Here is a 20,177-nt window from a genome sequence, read left to right as displayed (position 1 = left end):
ATTAAAATACAAAAACAAAAGTGTTATTTAATCTTCTTGCAAGTGTTGTTCCATGAAAATAATTTGAGAGTTCCGTGGGACGCGTTGATATTACTAACTAGTAAACTAAGTAGAATAATTATAATCAGTGAATTACGTTTTCAGTGTTTTTCTGTTTGAATTTCTATTACCGATGTATTAATGTGAATTTAAAGTTTAGATTTTTAATGAATCTGCCATTATTAAATGTTATTTTTTAATTGAATATTAAAATACAAACAAAAGTGTTATTTGTTTTTCCCATAAGCATTGTTCCATGGACTTATTTTAAAGGTTTTAGGAGGCAAGTTGATATGTACTAACTAGTATCCCTTATATACTACCTACTACCTATACTAAAGTACCCTTTTGTTATGAGCCCCGAATTTAGCCGGCATTTACGCGAAGACTTTTGTGTAAGAGCGCCAAATTTGGCCGGCATCCACGCGTCGACTTACGTGTAAGAGCGCCGTATTTAGTCGGCATCCACGTGATGAGCTGTGTGTACGTGAGCCGTATTTAGTCGGCATCCACGCGATGACCTACGTACGAGCGCTGTATTTAGCTGACGTTAGCGTGATGCTGTTTGATAACCATTACTACCTACCACTAAAAGCATATTTTGAACTCGCTTCATATGTTTTGTAAATAAGCTGCATTTTTATTTATAATACTTGCAAAATATCCAAATATATTGGAATGTAACTTGGTACTTTTATTTACGTCGCACTAGAGGCACAGGTGGGCTATTGCCGGCGGTCTGGGAAACATCTCCGAGGATGATCCGAAGACATGCCATCACGATTTGTAAGGCAATTTCATTAATTTGGCCATGGATCTGAAGGGAGGGTCGGGAAAGCCTGGTTGGTAGGGCACTGGGCCCATGTACAAGAGGTCGTGGGTTTGATCCCTGCCGGCCGAAGACTCTTCGTGCTGTAAATGTTAAATGGTGCACGTTAAATCTGTCGAGTCACAAAGTCCTCCATGTCCCCATAACAAATCAATACCTCTGGGGGTATTCATACATTAGTGGTCGTAAACCCAAAAATTGGGTCGGCTGTTCAACGACGGGTATAAAATATATTATAAAATTAAAAATAGATCCGAAGGGGAAGGAAATTTTCTCCAGCTCCTTGTACCCATGGTGCTGCTCAGTGACCGACCACAGGACTTTTGATTACACATATTTTACGAGCACGTATATCGCATGTACTTGGTGGGTTTTAGCGGTGCCGAGGATCGAACCCCGGCCCCTCCAGACCGGAGTCCGATTCAACTGTTATATAGAAAATCCCAACATCAGCTTACCAGCATAGAATGTGCACACTTCGTGGCGCGATGCACCGTTTCAGTGGCGTCACTTCAGCGAAAGAGCGAAAAAAGCTAGTCGTTATATTAAGTGCATAAAAATATCTGCTTTTGGTGTAGTATAGCCATTTCTGATCATGTTAGGAGATAATTGGGTCCGCTGATAAAATTTTTTATCGTTTAAAAAGACGCTTCACAAAATATTTTAACCCCAAAAAATGATTCTTCACAATATTTTTAAAATATTGAATTGGACCCTTCTTAAAATATTTTAAATCTACAATATAACTCATTGAAAGACATTGTTTTTGTGTTTTTTACTCAGAATATCTTATTTTCTCATGTTCACAAAAACGGGACCTTGGTTGAAAAGGACGCGATTCAACGGCAATTTCAGATTCAAAAAAATTGTGAATAGATTTTGGCAAAATGTCTGAACAAACCACTATTTTTTTTTTTTTTTTTACAAAACCAGGACCCTATTTTCAAAAATTTACAAAACTGTGAGTAGATTTTTTCACAATTTCACAAAAACGAATTTTATAAACATTTTTGCATCAAAGACTAAGACGAGAACATTATTAATGTAAAACGAAATCCTTTCAATTTCATATTGTACAAGTTTCTGTGTAAATCAAACATTATTTAAAAAATATTTATTGAGAAAAATATGAGGAAACATTTGTACAATTATCATCTTTCTAAAAGAAACCTCTAGAAAAGATCATCATAGAATTATAAACAGAATTTTCTGCATACGATACAATTTATTCAGAATCCGTATGAGTGCTTGCTTACTACTTATTTTCCTATAATGAACATTGTTAGCTGTTGTTTACGCTTATTATTTCAGATTCTATTTCTAAGTTTCTTGTTTAAGTTCAATCAGTACCTACACGGAGTAAAAAATTCTGCTTTAATTACCGCACTTGTATGACAATGACTTTTCTGGAAGAAAAACAAAACAGCATGATGATCTAATAAAAACAACATATTTCCATTCGTTATACAACCTGAAATTCTGGTTTTGAAATATATGATTCTTATTACCATACTTTTAGTAAAAATATGAAAACTGAAAAGTAAATTTAACAAAATAAATGGCTTTAATGTCTAAGGTAAAACTACCAAATTTTATCACATTTACTACCAAACATCGTAATAAATCATATTTTATTGTTAATTTTACTGTAAGTCATTACCAAAGCGCTTCAGTAAAAATCACCGTGCTTTTTGATGTTCCTATAGAGCCAGAAACACGGCTAACTTTACCATATTCTGGTAGCTGTGACCATAAATTTTTAATTTGTGTGCTTCAGATAAATCAATTTTTTTTTTTTTAAATTTTTATTTCGGCTTTCAATTTTGAAATAACAATGTTTTTCTCTCCCTTACTTCCGAGATGAATTTTTTTTTAGCAAACGAAGAAAAGGGGAAAAACTTTTTTAAAAATTTCTTTACTAAACTAATTTTTCAAAAATTGTCTGCTTGATTTGCTAATATTTTTTTAAAATTACTCATTTTTTCCATCGCTCTAATAAAATTTAGCATTGTTGTTAATATAGATTACTAAAACCTCACTTTTAATAAGTATTTACTTCTTATTCGTAAAAAATTCTTTTTAGTCAATATGAAAATTCTTTTGAAAAATAAAATTCTTTTGTTCAAAAAGTAATCACAAAAAAATTATTTCCTATTTTATTATTTCTATAAAATAAAATGAGAAAGATAGGGAGAGGTTCGATAGTTGAGACATCGTTATATAGTATGGTAGTATGCATGCTTGATAATTTTTTTTCAAATATAAATTAAAAATGACAAAATATAGTCTATATTCTCTATATTCCACTGATATGTAAATCGATGAACTAAGCAAGTTGTCGCGAACTTGTAATTTTTTTCCCAACTTTGTTGGCAAATATTTTTTTGTTTGTCTTAACCTTAATTTAGGGCTGGTTTTCGTTCTTTTTTGTATTCCTAAATCATTAAATACCTAAGCTGTGTTAAGTTATTTGCCGATTCATCCTAAAAAATGGGTAATTTAATAATTATTTATTTTTATTTTTTATGTAAAACGATAACAGCTTTTGAATGAATATTTACGTATGGAATAATTTTCTTTACTTCTGCAAGTTTCGCAATTTGTTTTAATAAATAAATTGTAACGATATTTAAACTTCGAACTTGAATTTTATTTTATATCCGTCGTTGAAGGTTTACGACTACTAATGTTCAACTCCGTTGTCTTGTAATTTTGAACCAATCCAGAAGACAAGGAAATTCCTGGATCAGTACCCCCAGAGGTTTGATTTGTCATGGGAACATGGAAGACTTTGCGACTCGACAGATTTAACGTGCATCAGGCACCATTTACTGCACGGGGAGTCTTCGGCCGGCGTGGATCGAACCCACGAACTCTTAGACAGGGGCCCAGTGCCCTACCAACTAGACTATCCCAGCCTTCGAACTTGAATTTGAAAACATTTATATTCTGTCAATTCTTGCTAGTTCTATTTAGTACGCGAAACACGTCTGTAAATAATCAGGGTGGCCACCCACCTGGAAAACCTTGAAAACCTGGAATTATCAGGGAATTTTTTTATACTGGAAAAAACCTGGAAATATCAGGGAAATTTGGATAAAAACCTGGAAAAATCAGGGAATTTTAAAGAAAAGATGGAAATTTTTTCTTTGATAATTTTTTTAATTTCACCAATTTAAATTATTTACTAATTTTCTTAATTTAAATTATTTCATCCATTATACCCACTTTTTTTAAACGGAAATGTATCGCCAAACAGTTGAAATATCATCAATTTAGCGATACTTTGCTTGCATCAAAATTTGCTCCATTACAGCTCTGTTAAACTAGAATGCCACATAAAATTCTGCCATGGTTGCTAAACGAATGTAGAAACCTTTGACCGCTATGTGACTGTGCAATTTAGGAAAGATTCTGGTGGAGGTGGAAAAAGGGATTAGGAAATTAGCTTCTGTTTTTAAATTCTGTCATTGGGCTGAATCCATTTATAGCTCAAGTTTGTTCCAATGCTTTGGTGGTAATTTTTTTTCTATTTTGACAAAATGTTTTTGTATTTTTAACTTTATGAAATTCTCCAAAAATTAGTTGGTTATAATTTAATAATAATAAACTTTATATTGCACCTTTTTTCTAAAAGCTTTTCTACTCTCATTCAAAGAAATCTACGAATTATTTTTTCTCAGCAAACCAACCAATCACACATTTTTTTACAATCGCTAACAGCAATGTTTGTCGACAAATCTTTACAATTGTTGCATTAATGACTTTTGATTCAAAATTTTGTACCAAAACATAAAAAATTAAATAAAACAATCTTGCCAAATCGTCAAAATAAATTATTCTTTTTCAAGATGATATGTTGAAAAAATAGTATTTCGAATAAAATATTTTATAATACCGACACTTGTACACATCCTACACTTTATAAGAAAAAAGAAACAAAAACCTGGAAATTTTAAGATTTTTATCTGGAAAACCTGGAAAAATCAGGGAAATTTGAAATCTGATTTGAGTGGCCACCCTGATAATGTTTTAATGTTATCTTCTGCTTACTATTCACTAGACGTCCCATCAAACTTTTGCAGCTATTTTTCTTTTTTTTCGGTTGTATATTACAGGTTGAATAATTTAATTACTTTATTAACTGTGCTGTAATTAATTTATTTATTTAAAGAAACTACTTCGAAATAAGCATATCATTATAAGTTGAAATTTCAAATATTTATAAAATTTTTATATTTTTCAATTAATTTTTTTCTTTTTACATTTCTTTATGACCATTATGAAAATTTTTATTTACATTTCCTTTTTTTTATGATAATATATATTTGAGCACTTTGTGATATTTAGAACAGAATTTATTGAATTCTTACAAAAATATTGTATAGTTATAATTTCAGGTTGCTTTGGAAATTAAAATTCTTTAAATTAGTTGGCAGTCTGTGAAATTAAGGTGCTCATTTAATTAAATTTCACTTTTGTTTAATAGCTTAAAAAATTAATTTCCTCCCGACTTGACAAGGTGGCTCAGAGGATAACACGTTCGTTTTCCAGATTTCCTATGAGGTGAGGTTCGAATTTCAGCTGTGGCTGATTGATACGAATTCTGCTCGCCGCTCGTACCGACCACAGTGCTGGCGGAAAATATCCTCAGTGGTAGACGGATCATAGGTTAGAATCCCTTTGCTATCGGGCTTACCGTGGGAAGATTTCGTGGTTAGTTCCATCAAAAAATCCTTCTCCCAATGTCTGATTCAGGAGTCCCCTTGCCTTCTGGGTTGGGTTCAAAACTACAAGACTGCGAAGTTGAATATTGATAGTCGTTATCTCAGAATTAGGACGGGTGTTCTAAGCCGGCTATAAAATATAAAATAAAACGATACTTCTACAGGTTGTAAGAACATTTTGAGTAATTTATGTATTTATTTTTGCAGGTAACGGAGACATTCAGAATGAGTACGTGAGAACAGGAAACAATGCCACACTTTATTGCCAGCCTGCTTCGGAAATGGATAAAATTAATCGTCTCATCTGGTATAAAGAAGATAAAAAGATAGCAGAAATAGTAAATGGTAGAAGGACGTTTTGGGATGCTGGTAGCCATCTAAATCTCCAGTCTCACAATAATGCCCTTTATTTTCGGAGAGTCACTTACAAGGACAGTGGCGAGTATTATTGTGAAGTGAATTCGAAAAGGAGTAGACAATCTCTTGCTCGATTGCTTGTCCAAGGTAAGATTTGCTTTTACCTGAACTCGCTGTACAAGGTGATTATGAAATAATTTTGCCCCCTATAAAGAGCATATCATTTAAGTGAATGTAATAAAATTTTGTACGTAGGGTATTATGATCTATGCGCTGAAGAATGACGTTAAAAACGATTGTGGAGCTATCACGGATACAGTTACAGTGACAAAATTTAGAAAGTTTCAAATGGAAACACTCACTTTTTTGATCGAATCGTAATTCTTACTGTATAAAAGCTAAAATGGAGTTGAAACGGTATTTTTAGAACAAGAAATTGTGACGTTAGGCTTTTGCCATTTGCCGTTTCCTGATCATTAAAAGCAGATTTTATTTGCCAATTGGAATTTCGATCACTTTTCGTCATTATCCTTAAATTTTATTTTTCCAATGCCCTCCTGTGTTAACATCCGTCAATTCAGGCATATACAAGGCGATTTTGTTGACCTCGCTTTCAGGAGCACCATATTAGGTGGGCCAACGTCGCTCCCACAGTGAGGACAGATAGTACAGAGAAGGAAAAAACATCCATGCCTTGCCCGGGATTCGAACCCAGAACCTTTCTGATGCAAGGACAGTTTCCTGCTCTCTACACAGGCCGGTCGACTTATCTTTAACTAACAGATGCAAAATTAAACGAAGAAAATTATAATGATTTTAAAACTACGTTTTTTTTTCAAAATTTTTTTAATGTTTACTAAAAAAGAAAATATTTTTATTTTTGTTCCACAGGAAACGAAAAACGTGGGGCGTATCACATACGTAATAATAGTATGTCGAATTCGTAATTTCTAACACTACCTAAAATTCCCCACGTTTTCGAAAGTAGTGCACCTCATGTTTTTGTTTTACGGATGGACAAAACTAAGAACGTGGTTAATTATTATTTTTTTTCTCTATATTTGTAGCTTGTTTTTTTATTTTATTTATTTTTATAATGCGGTTTGATGTTGTTTTTTTAAACATATTATAGGGATCGTAGTAAAGACAGCACCAAATATATATAAAAAAAAAACGTCATTTTGAAACATCAGTATATAGTATGCTGGATTTTATGTTCAGTATGCAAAAGCTTATATCCAAATCACAATTATTACCACCTAATTTGATAACGCTTTACAAACATTTATCATAGAAAATATATATTTTGCGTGCAAGAGGTAGGTAGATATGTGGGTATTTTATTTAGGTCGCATTAAACTGCACAAAGGGCTATTGGCGACGGTCTGGGAAACATCCCTAAAGGTGATCAGAAGACATGCCATCACGATTTTGATCCTCTGCAGAGAGGATGGCTCCTCCGCTTTGGTAGCCCAATGACCTGCGCGCGAAATCGAGCACTTTACAGTAGAATAGTTTAACGAGGACCGATACCGCGCACCCTCGATCCCTACGTAAGCTGATCAAAGTGGTCACCCACTCGCTTACTGATCGCTGCTAGTGATGCTTGACTTCCGTGTTCTACTGGGAACTGTGTCATTTCGATCAATCCACAGCGGGTCATTTGCGTGTAAAAAGGACTATCAACGTGTGGACAGCACATGTTTTTTTTTGCATTTTGTGACATCACGAAGTTAACTGTTCGAATAACTTAGCTTACTGTGAAAAATTTTGCTAAACTGTTTACATTGAATCCTATGTTAAATCAGTGTTATTCACATTTGAGCTGGATATCTAAAAAAAATATAATATAAAGTGTTTTCGGGCGCCAGAATGCTGAAATAGGGCATTAACTGATAATATTTGAATGCATTTCAGTCGTTCTGGTGTGAAACAACATCGAGAATGGATCTTGAAAAAATTCCTTCATGCAATTATCTGATCAGTCAACTAAATCGATGACGCTATGTTTTTTGTTTGAGTAAAGTAAAGCTTGAGGAAGGTAATGATCTTCATTTATAGTAAAATGAAACATGCTTATTTTTGTATAAATATTCTTGCAACGTAATCGTAGTCCCGCAGTGGACTGATCGTTAAGACACGGCTCCCAACAGATCACTGAAGTCAAGCATCACTGACTGAGGTCAGTGTGTGGGTGGGTGATCACTTTGATCAGTCTGTGAAGGTTCCGAGGGTGTGCGGTATTGGTCCTCGTTAAACTGTTCTACTTTAAAGTGCTTGACTTGGCGGGTGGGTTGTTGGGCTACCGAAGCGGGTGTGCCATCCCCGCTGCAGAGTATCGAAATTGTGATGGCATGTCTTCGGATCTTCCTCAGGGATGTTTCCCAGACCGTCGCCAATAACCCATTGTGCAGCTCTAGTGTGACGTAAAAAGAACTGCAACAGCAATGTAATTGTAAATTATGCTAATTCGAAGATTTCATAGTACAGTTCCGCGCAGTTGTGTTCACCATGGGATCAACATCAATAATATAATCATAGGCTGTATTAAAAAAATGTGATTTATGCTTTAAAGTGAGACAATTGTTTTTCTATTACTGATTACTTGCAATCTTTGCAAATAATTTTTTGAAAAAATTGAAAAACAATTTTATAAGTGGAACAAAAACATGGTTCTTACGGTTTTATATGTTGTATGTTATGTGTCTAGTATCAGTAAAAAATTTGGTCTTTCTATTTTTCTTTATTTAATTATGGCTGTTCAATAAATGTTGAAATAAAATCTACATATGAAGATTTAATCTTCCATATGTGTATTTTATTCCTCTTCAATAATGAAATTAAATATGAATATCGTTAACTATGCATCTGACATTGTTCAAGTAACTTCAATATTTATTAAAATAATGGGAGTAAACATTATGTCAGATTTATTGCCATTGATATTACTGTTACGATAGTCTATTTGTGCAAAATTAAGTCGGAAAACTAATATAATGCTGAAATTTGTTTAGGTGTATACGAGACCTATCGTGCTTTTGTTACTTGTGTATTAATTAAAATGTATAATAAAACAAAGTCTTTTGCCTTTTTTCATTCACAATAATATATTTGTCAGGTAATTTAGCAACATCAGATAAATTTAGGTTTTTTAAAGTGACTTAAGCCAATTCGTAATTTCATAATATCAAACTTTTGTGTTTGTTTTTATATCAAACTTAAATGCATGAAGTTTATTTTTATTTAAATCTTAGCTGTTATAGCTTAAAAAGATATTAAACTCGATGTAATTAGGAAAAAATATTTTCCTCAATAATCAAATTCAATCTTTGCTTTCGTATTTTAACTATACATACTATTCACTATTGTAAAAAAATATGTAAATAAATTTTATTTTATAACCGTCGTTGAACAGCCGACCCAATTTTTTGGGTTTACGACTACTAATGTTCAACTGCGTAGCCTTGTAATTTTGAACCCGATTCAGAAAACAAGAGAACTCCTAGATCGAGTATTGGGAGAAATTTGCCTTCGTGGAGGACTTTTTTGATAGAACTAACTCGCGTTTACGTTACATGGAGAAGAAAACCACTAAAACCTCACACGGTTAGCCTAACGGCTGACTAACCCATAATCCATCTACCACTGAAGATATTTTACGTCAGCACTGTGGTTGGCGCAAGCCGGATGCGGTATTCGTATCGACTAGTCATTGCTGGGATTCGAACCTGGTTCTCCTCTTTGGAAGGTGAAGGTTTTATCCCCTGAGTTATCACGACTCATGTATATAAATTAAAGAAATGTTTATTGAAATAGTTTTGTGCATTTAAGATTAAGGAATATTTCCTATCGTGATCTGTCTCACCAGCTATAGTCGCCAAGGAGCCAAATGGATTTTAGGCTTACAAATTTAAAAATAAATAAATAAATAAATGTTAAGAACGAGTTGCACCCTGTTAGTTGATCTCCTTATGTGATTTTCTTTTTTTATTATATATTTTTTTGCGTCTCGCCGGTACTGCCCGGAAGTTGCCAAGACTTGATGATTATTCTGTTGCAGATCACAAAACGGAAATCTTCCAGAAATAGATTTTATATTTTGTTGTATTTAGCTTAAGAAAATATTGAGTAATTGCTGAAAATAACATTGTTGTAAATAAAAAATAACAATATAATTAAGTCTGAGATTTCGAGGGTGGTTTTTAATTTCAGATTATACAAATTTGAAACTGCCTATTTTAACTACCATTAAACTAAAAAAAAAAAAAAAAAAAAAAAAAAAAAAAAAAAAAAAGAAACTTTAACAATTAAAAGCTTTCTTGATTGTTCATATTGTCCTGTTTATGTTTAACGTAACAATATATTGATGAATTATTTATATTCTAAATAATATATTACGCGTATTAGTTAATAGCAAACCAGCATTAATACAACATTTTAACACCAAATATTATTGATAATAATTAATTGTTAACATATTTTTTTTTATCATGAATTTTAAATTCTCAAAAAACCAGTACTTATTGGTTACTGGTAGCATGAAGAGAAATTCGCCAACAGTTAGAACAATGCCAGTTTCTGATTTACATTTATCACTGGCTACTGATGATACACATGGATGCATCGAATATGAATCCGTGAATATTATACAAAGTGAATATTATTGAGTACTATATTATTGTGAATGTTGCTAAATTTTATTTAGGTAACAAAAACATTTACAATGTAAAAATAGCATAAATGCTAAGTACGCCTGTTAAAGACTTTTGACTTTTTTAACGTAAATGTTTATTAACTTCATAATGCTGTCTTTCAGTTCTTCGACAACGCTGTTAAACTAAATCATTACTTTTTTTAAAAAATTATTTTTGCTTTAAAACGCATACTGTTTTAGAACTGTGTTTTCTTTTAACTGAAAGAAATTTATCACTGTCAAAGTTAGCTCAATTGTGGCGAAACCATGGTATTTAATCATGGTTGATAAAAGCCATATTTTGTTTAACAAAGTTGGAATTTTTTAAAATTTTAATCAGATTTTTTTTAAAAATTGTTTTTGCGTTTAACGATCAAAACTTTTACAAAACGTATAAATAGTACTTCCTATTATTTAACATAATACTGCAACTAAAATTCTTAATGCTACTAGTAATAAAAATTTTAATTTTATAATTTAATTTTTGCGAACTATCTACTGAATAAATGAAGTCAGTTATTTTTTTTTATCAAACTAAAAACATTAATGAATTGCAAAGGCAGAGAACCATCTTGTCCAGTAGAACAGAGAATATTTTTGAAAATAAATTATTATTAGTAGAACAAGTTTTGATTCATTATTTACAAGTAGACCAAGTTCAACTGCTAAAATGTTTAAATTTTTAAACTATTAAACATTTTAATGGTTAAACGTGTTGTCAAAGACAACCAATGAAAATGATCTCTATCATCAGTTTGTATGCTAGATAACAATGTTGCAACTGATGCAAGCAGATGATGCAATTTTTACTGGTTCCAGATTTAGCTGAAGTTTTCATAGGAATTCTTCAAATATTTCACTGTTTTAAATTTATCTATGATATAATTGTTTTAAAATCTTTTTTTAAAAAATATTTTATCTCCCCCCTTATTATAAACCATTCTTTTTTTTTTTAGCTTTATTTGCCAAGCTCTTTTAAAGCTAAAGAAACAGGACCACCCACACGCAGATTTTTCCCTCTCCCTAGATAATAGTTTTGTAGTTAGTAGATTCCGTGCATTTTATATTACATACAGTTGGACCTCTATTTAACAAAGTCGCTAAATTCCGATAATAAGTTCGTTATATGGAAAACTCGTTAAATAGAAAATCACCTTCTGAAATACTTAAACAACACAAAACAGGTTTTTAATTCATAAACACTAGGCATAATTAAATTAAAAAAGCAATTGATGTACCTTTATCTTGTAAGCTAGTATCTACTATTTAATTTATAAATCTTAACCACAAAAGAAATCTGTATGGAAAGCAAGAATAGAGCAAAACATTATCACAGTCACTATCATACTACATGCATTTTCAACTAAAAAAAAAGCTAAATTTATGTATAAAATTATAACTGCATTTATTATAAAGTAATTTTAAACATACATTACCACACGTGCTCTTAAATTTAATTGCCATTGATAAAATCCGTTAATTTGGTTTAAGTTTTTTGTTTGAAATACAAACAAAAAGGGAAAAGAATTTTACTGCTTTCTCTAAGATAACTTTTAGAGAAAGCAGTAAAACATTACATAAAGCAGTGGCTTCGAAAATTAATTCAAAGTCATTTCCCCCCATAAAATGCGTTAACAAGTTTGGAATGTTCTGAAATATTTTGAAAAATAGCGTAAGTGGATCTCAAAGAAAAGTTTGTTAAACAGAAAATTCACTTCGCAATTTGAAAGTTATTTCACAAAGAAATTTCCAAAATTTTCTTGATTCCTCAAAAAAAATTCGCAAAATAGAGAAATTCACAAAATGGAAGTTCGTTAAATAGAAGTTCGGCTGTATTTATTTTTTAAAAATCAAAACACCATATCAAAATGACATGGAAGAAAATATTTTAAAAATGCTTTTAAACCTTTTTATGCCTTTCTTCTTTATCAAAAGAACTCGTGCCAGAAATTTATGCATGAAACCAATCGAAAAATAAATTTAGAATTCAAAACATGCAATGAATTCAGTATACAACTTGAATACCATAAAAAAAAAATTCAATAAATTAATGACTCAAAAAATTTTTGGAAGAAGAAACGGTCTCTATGAAAATTATTACACTATTAAAAATAATCATTATAGTTAAAAAAAATTATGTTTTTTTTTTTAAATACACTAAATGAGGGCTAAATACAAATAGTAAAATGACGGCATTCTCCGCATGTTTTAGTGTAGAAATTTCGCAAAAGTGGAAAAAAAAGTCTTTCAAATTAAAATTTTTGTTTTTAATAAAATTAGACTTGTTTGTTATAGATAACCGTTTTAGGCATTGTTTCTATAATCTTTGACCAAAATTACTTTGGTAAGTAACAAATGTTTTAACGGGAAGTAAATTCTTGTGTCAGCACGTCCAAAAACGCATTTCTCAACTTTTTAAAATTACGTATGGTCACTGCAATGTTTACCTGACCTTTTTTAGTGGTTTATCAAATCACTCTACCTCAAAAAATATTCAGAGTTTCATTAAATTGGTAATATAATTTAACAACTAAAACTATGATAAAAGTATGACTGACGATAACTTAAATGAAAAGATTTGAAAATCTTATCTGTTTAAAAAATATTTGATAATTTAACTAGTTATCTCTAACATGTGAAATATCTGTTAGCTTAACTGTTTTATTTATAAGCCCCGTTTCTGACATCTTTTTCTTCTCTTCACAAGTTATAAGTTAATTCTCTGCAGTTAAGAACCACTAGACAGTGAAAAGAAATAGTTTCATGTATCCCGTGTTTTCAAATTAAAATTATTATTATCTGTTCTTCTGTATTTAACATTGACAATGTTTGCTTGCTTTTGGGTAGTCGTTTTTTTCTTCATTACTTGCATAATATATAAGATTTATTTTCAAAAATAATTTTTTCACTTCAATTTAAATAACCAAATTATGAGTTCGAAATTCCATATAAAGATTTATGGGAGCGGGATTCATGATTCTTAAATGCTCGTTAGAACGGTTTTTTAAAGATAAGTGCATTACTTTGAGTAATGAAGAAATATTATGTTCTCCAGAATTCCCGTGCCGATTTTGAATGAAAGTTGAATAACAACTCATTTATACTATTGTTGTATTAATCATAATTATTTGAATGTGAATCTTTCTGTTCGACAACTTCTCTCCATTTTTCTGACAACTTGAAGTTTTTGGTGAAAAACTTTGACACAAGAATCTTTATCTTAACTAAAGAGTTATTTTTCCCATAAAGAAATAACTGAAAATCTAAAAGACTGAGGTCTGGTGAATTCGATGGATGGGTAAGAACATCCCAACTAAGCTCTAACATTTTGTGTCAAATGCCAAGGATGAACAAGGCCTTCCATTGTTCCGTTGAAACATTAAGTCCTGATTCACTATTTCTGGGTAGTTTTATTCACCAAGTGTCTTTAAATTTATTAATTGTGTTAAATACTATTTATTTTCATTGCATGTTCTGAACTGTTTATATCTCATCTTCCGAAAACCATTTATCGAAAACTGAAACGAAACTTCTGGACAACTTAATAGCTTTAATAATTTCATCTGTTAAAAAAAGGCTTTAATTTAGGAAAAATTTAAAAAAAAAATTCTTCATATAGATTGTTACTAAAACATGTAAATGTAATATTGTTTGACCCCTAAATAAGAAATTGGAAACCAGAACTAAAATTTTAAATTCTACCTTTAAGTGAAACGGGACCAGTAGTTATTTGTTAATTCGTTTATTTTTGTAAAAGATCTTTATATTTTTAAACGCTTCTTTATTTATTTTTTTAATTTATAAAACATAGACGAAATAGAAAAAATATTTAACTTTAATGCTAGTGACCTCGAATTTTGTCTGGTAAGCTAACCCCGATTTCACTAAAGAAAGATCCTCATAGTTAGCTAATTAAAATAAACCTCTAAAATTAGCATTGCAAAAAGATAAGGAAGTGTTTCTCTACGCCTCTGAAGTTCAATAATCTTATTCATGATCAAGGACAAAACCCATCATCGTTTATTGTCGGGACTTTTAAATGATGTTCTCAAATTTAACATCTGAATTTTACGAGAGGATTATATGAAGATCGTATTTTAATCCTATGCTATTTAAAACGTTTTATTTTAAAAAAACAAATACAACTTGAACAATTATAATATTGCATGTAGTCAGAATAATCTTTACGCTTTCACATTAATTGATTGAGTTTCGCTTCATTGATTAAGTTCACATCAAGGAAATCTTAAAAATCTAACCCAATAATCTACTTGATTTAATTACTCGTACATGGAGTCTATATTGATCGCAATCAGAGGAAGAAGTCTAACTTTTTTTAAAAATAAGTATAAATAATTTTTAAAAAGTGAGATTTTTATTTTTTGAAACATGAATAATGCTGCTAAATCGGTTTTCTGTAGTAAAAAATTAATAAGTAAATAATGCATCTGATAAAACGAAGCGAGACAGCTTTATTTTTTGATACTTGTTTTCAAAAAGTGAACTTATTTAAATATAAAATAGAGAAAAACTAAGAAAATGTGCTGTCAAATAAATGAAAATGAAAATGCAATGATTTGAAAAATAATAATAAAAAATTATTTTAAATCAAAATGTATAAGATCAATAAACAAAGATGCGCTATAAATTAAAACGAAAATGTGACGATTCTAATAAACCTTTAATCTAATGATTGGATTTTCGTGTGTTCTGTAGTGAAAAAATAATAAATAACATATCTGATAAAGCAAAACGTGACAGCTTTATGTTGCTTACTTGTTTTTTGAAAGGTGAATTCTTTTAAATCAAAATGGATAAGAAAAATTAACAAAAATGTACTGTAAATTAAAAATGAAACTAATTACGATTAGAATAAACCTTTAATCTAATGATTGGATTTTCGTATGCTAGGCGAGGATCACCTAGAGAAGAGTAATAAGCCCGCATAGGAAATGCTAATTACTGTCTAAACTAATTAAAGACAACTATATGTTTTTTAAAAAAAATATTTTCGATATATTTTACTTCAGAAATGGGATACAGAAGAAATTTTGTACTGAGGGCATCCATATTTTAATCATTATGCATGTACTTTCTTTAAATTAATAATTTTATTAATGTGTTATTATTTTTCTGTGCACGCTCTGCATTTAGCTTGAAATATTAAACGTAAGAGAGAAAATAAAATGAAAGCAGTAATTTTGCAATAACTTTTCCGTTTAATTCTTTGAATTGCACTTCCCACGCTTTGGTTAAACGTTATATTTACTTAACTACTTTGTTAATGAATTAGTAAATAATTGAACTACAGGAATGCAATGTATTTGTATAGTAATCTTTTAAATTTCAAAATGTTATTTTAAATCTTTTTTAAAATAACAGTTGTATATCATATTTCATACATCATATTTTAAATCATTCTTCAACATATATCATATTTTAAATTACCCTTCAATAGGGTTTGTTGATTTAAATCACGATTTAAATAAAATGATTTTTATATATATATATATATATATTGATTTAAAAAAGCAGTGTTTTAAATTATTGATACTTTTATTATTTTCTTTTCTAAGTTTTAAAATTTATTTTAAATAAATTATATTAAATAAATTTTATTTGAATAAATCTCATAGTATGTTTACAGTATCTTTGACATTATCAGATTTTCTATAAAGAAATTTTGTGAAAAAAAATTCCAATGAGTACATAGATTTTTAGTTTTTTTTTTTTTTTTTTTTTAGCTTAACTTATCTATTTTGATATAGGATTAAAAATGAATATTTTTATATAAAAATATGTAGATTAAATATTTATTTATTTTTTTGAGGAATGACTTCATTTCTAAACACAATCTGTTACAATTATTTTGTCATTTTAAAAATCAAGAGAAAAAAAAAAGATCACAATTTTAAATTCAAATTCTGGTTTGCTAATTGAAACTTTCTTTTAATAGTTAAAGTATTCTTTAAATTCTCTATTTCATTTACTCTTTAAATTTCAATTATCCATTTGTTTCAAATTGGTTGCTGTGCATTCAAAGCTATGAATTATAATGAAAAATTGTTTTGGATAAATTACTTAGAGCTTCTAAAATATTGTTATAATATAGTTTTAATATTAATTTAATTTTGATTAACCATTTATAAAGTTTTTTTAATCATTGATCAAAGTTCTTATACAGTGTATTTGTATTAAAAAGAATCCGATTTAAATAAAAAAAAAATCTGATTTAAATAAAAAAAATCACTAACCCTGCTCTTCAAACATTTACAAATATTTTTGATTTGTTCGTGACAATCGGATCACGAGATCAAAAGTTATTATAATGCTCCTTTTTTTCATTTTGTGCTCGGGATATTGGATATACGATAGCTTTTCTCATACTGTTAGACATTTCTCGAAAAAAAAAAGGATTAGATAACAATTTATTTGATTATTATTTTGTATAAAATTATTGCTCATTACCAAACAAAAAGCCTAACCTGACCTTTCTCCAATGTCCAGTTAAATTTCATCATCATGATTTTGAAACCATAGATTGCTAACAATAGTTGTCATAACATAGGATACATAGGATAACATAGTTGTCAATTGTTGCAAAATCGTGTATTCAATTTTTTTTTTAACCACTCCAGCTGTAAACGGTTTCAAAGCCGTAAAGGTTAAGAAATATTTCTAACCGAACGGTTAAGAAATTAATTTTTACGGTTATTTAGATAGAGAAGCTGATGCCGGATATTTTACCGTCGCTTTAAAATAAAATTTTTAACAGTTAGGAAAAACATGTAGGGGAGAGTCGGGTAGCCCCGCCCACCTAAGGAAGTTTGCTTATATTTCTGTATAATATTGAGTAATAATCAATATTTTTGTATGTTTCTATTGTTTTACCATCTAGTTAAATAATGCAAACAGAATAAACCAAAAAAAGAATAGTTTAACTTAAAAAAATAGAAATTTAAAAAACATGTTTTTTAGCTCCTTTCAAGATGTGTCGGGTAGCCCCGCCCAGTTACAAAAATTGGGTTTTTTGGCTATTTTTTCAGGTGTAAATGAGAATGACCAATGTATCGACAATAGATAAACCTCATTTATCATTTTTATCACAAAATTATTTTATTTATTACATATTTATATACTTTTAGTGAATTCTATCATTTAATAACAACAAATGTCATACTTTTTATCATTATTAATTGTTTTATACACACACAAGAAAATCTCTACACAAGAAACAAAAGCACCACACTTCACGACGACATGGACTGTATTTATTAAAAAAAGAAAAGAAGTAAAAAATGTATATGTATATTAACAGCGCCATCTATTAAGTAGCAAGGCAAGGCGTGAACATTCACCCCCCGTTGACATGTTATTAACATTCAACAACAATCAAAATAAATTGAAAAAATATATTTCACAATAAAATAAGTTTAATTTGGCATAGGAAGAAGACACACTCGCGAGATGGCTCGCTTGTACTCTCCATGTTGAGTTTTAACCTTAACGACCCTGATTAAATTATCAGTACCACTAAATATCTCTACGATTCTACCCAAGGGCCATTTAAAGGTAGGCATATTATCTTCGATGAGGATCACTAAATCACCAATTTTAATATTACACTTTTTGAACTGCCACTTATTACGTTGTTGTAAATCACTTAAATATCCTCGGTACCACTTATTCCAAATAAGCTGTACTAATTTTGTCACGTTTTGCCATCTCCTGAGTGTACCTTCCTTTGACATGGTTAGGTTAGGTTCAACAATCGAGTTCATTGATCTGCCTATCAGAAAATGAGCTGGTGTAAGAGCATTTAAATCGTCCACACTGCTCGATAAAGGGCACAAGGGTCGGGAGTTTAAAATTCCCTCGATTTGAATACAGACAGTTAAAAACTCTTCATAGGTCAAAAATGCTTTGCCAACAACTCTCTTAAGATGGTATTTTACAGACTTTACGGCAGCCTCCCATAAGCCACCAAAGGAAGGCGCTCTCGACGGAATGAATTTCCATTCTATACCTTCACTAGACAAAAAGGCAGAGAGCTCTTCTTCTGGCTGCTTAACTAATCTCAAAAGCTTATTAATTTCCCTATTTGCGCCAACAAAATTTTTACCGTTATCGGAATACAATTTAGAACTCTTACCACGGCGAGCAAAAAACCTTTTAAGAGTGGCAATAAAAGCCTCCGAAGTTAGATCCGATACCATCTCTATATGAAGAGCCTTTGTTACAAAACATACAAATATACATAAATACATTTTATGGAGCACACCTTTTCTCTGATTTCGATATTTGATCATAAAAGGACCACAGAAATCAACTCCAGAGCAATTAAAGGGAAAATTTGGAACTACTCTGTCTCTGGGAAGACTACCCATTAGTTGAGTCATCGCAATTGGTTTTGCTTTAAAGCACACAATACACTCGCGCACTAATTTTCTGCAAAGAGAGCGACCACCCAAAGGCCAAAACCTTTCTCTAACTAAGTGCAGAAGGGAAGATGCCCCAGTATGAAGATTTTTAATGTGACAATGCACTATTATTAGATTTGTCAATTTATGTTTATGGGGTAAAATTGCAGGATATTTAGCATCATAAGGTAAATCTGAATTACCCAGTCGTCCATCTACTCTCAATATTCTATCACTATCAAGGAAGGGATTTAGATTTTTTAATTTGCTCTTAGGGGGAACAACCTTCTGTTGTTTTAAACCTTGAATATCATTTAAAAGCACCTCTTCTTGGACCATTCTGATCAGACTTTTTTCAGCTTGGTCTAACTCTGAAACACTAAGAGGTCCAGATTTCTTTAAATTAGATTGCTTAACATTAATTACAAATCTTAACACATAACTAAATATACGAAGAATTTTCACGTAGTTATTACTTACACTTAATAAATCATATAAAAGAGATAACTTATAGTTAGTTGAAATACAAACATTAAAAACTGGAGTATCAGAATCAACACCTGTCTTTAGTTCACAAGAGTAGTCATATTCGTTCGTCATGGGTGAGCTTGTTTGCTCATTGAATAACTCACCTTGTTCCAGAAATGGTGGGCCATTCCACCAAATTTTTTGATAGTGAATATCACGAGGGCTTAACCCACGGGAAACAAGGTCGGCAGGATTAAGAGATGACGGCACGTGGGCCCAGTGACAGTTTTCTGTCAAGGTTTGAACCTTGGACACACGATTAGCGATAAATGTCTTCAGGTGGTTCGCAGGTGTATTCAACCACGCTAATGCAATCGTAGAATCAGTATGAAGTACCGTTTCACTAATTTCTAATCGTAAAGATGCACGTAATTTTTGCACAAGCTGGGCTAAAAGAACACAGGCACACAGTTCAAGACGGGGAATCGAAATCACTCGAATTGGTGATACACGTGATTTGCTTGCGAGAATAGTCACTTTAGCACTATGCGTTGAAGTGAAACATTGAAGATAGACTACAGCTCCATAGGCTGCTTCAGATGCATCTGCAAATCCCTGAAGGACAATTCGTTGAAATTTGTCCG

The 20,177-nt window shown here is 30.8% G+C and overlaps 1 protein-coding gene across 1 annotated transcript in view; it reads left to right on the top strand.

Moving 5' to 3' along the window:
• Positions 1-20,177, top strand: part of LOC107447342 (putative receptor-type tyrosine-protein phosphatase mosPTP-1) — a 128,684-nt gene that overhangs the window by 49,930 nt on the left and 58,577 nt on the right. The window contains exon 2 of the mRNA XM_087155087.1: positions 5,803-6,099. Coding sequence (XP_087011213.1) covers positions 5,803-6,099 — 297 coding nt within the window. The remainder of the gene's footprint in view (positions 1-5,802; positions 6,100-20,177) is intronic.

Source organism: Parasteatoda tepidariorum, chromosome 11 (assembly GCF_982258835.1).
Source record: "Parasteatoda tepidariorum strain Cologne lab strain chromosome 11, Ptep-v5.0, whole genome shotgun sequence".
Lineage (NCBI taxonomy): Eukaryota > Metazoa > Arthropoda > Arachnida > Araneae > Theridiidae > Parasteatoda > Parasteatoda tepidariorum.
This window is presented reverse-complemented; position numbering and strand designations above follow the sequence as displayed.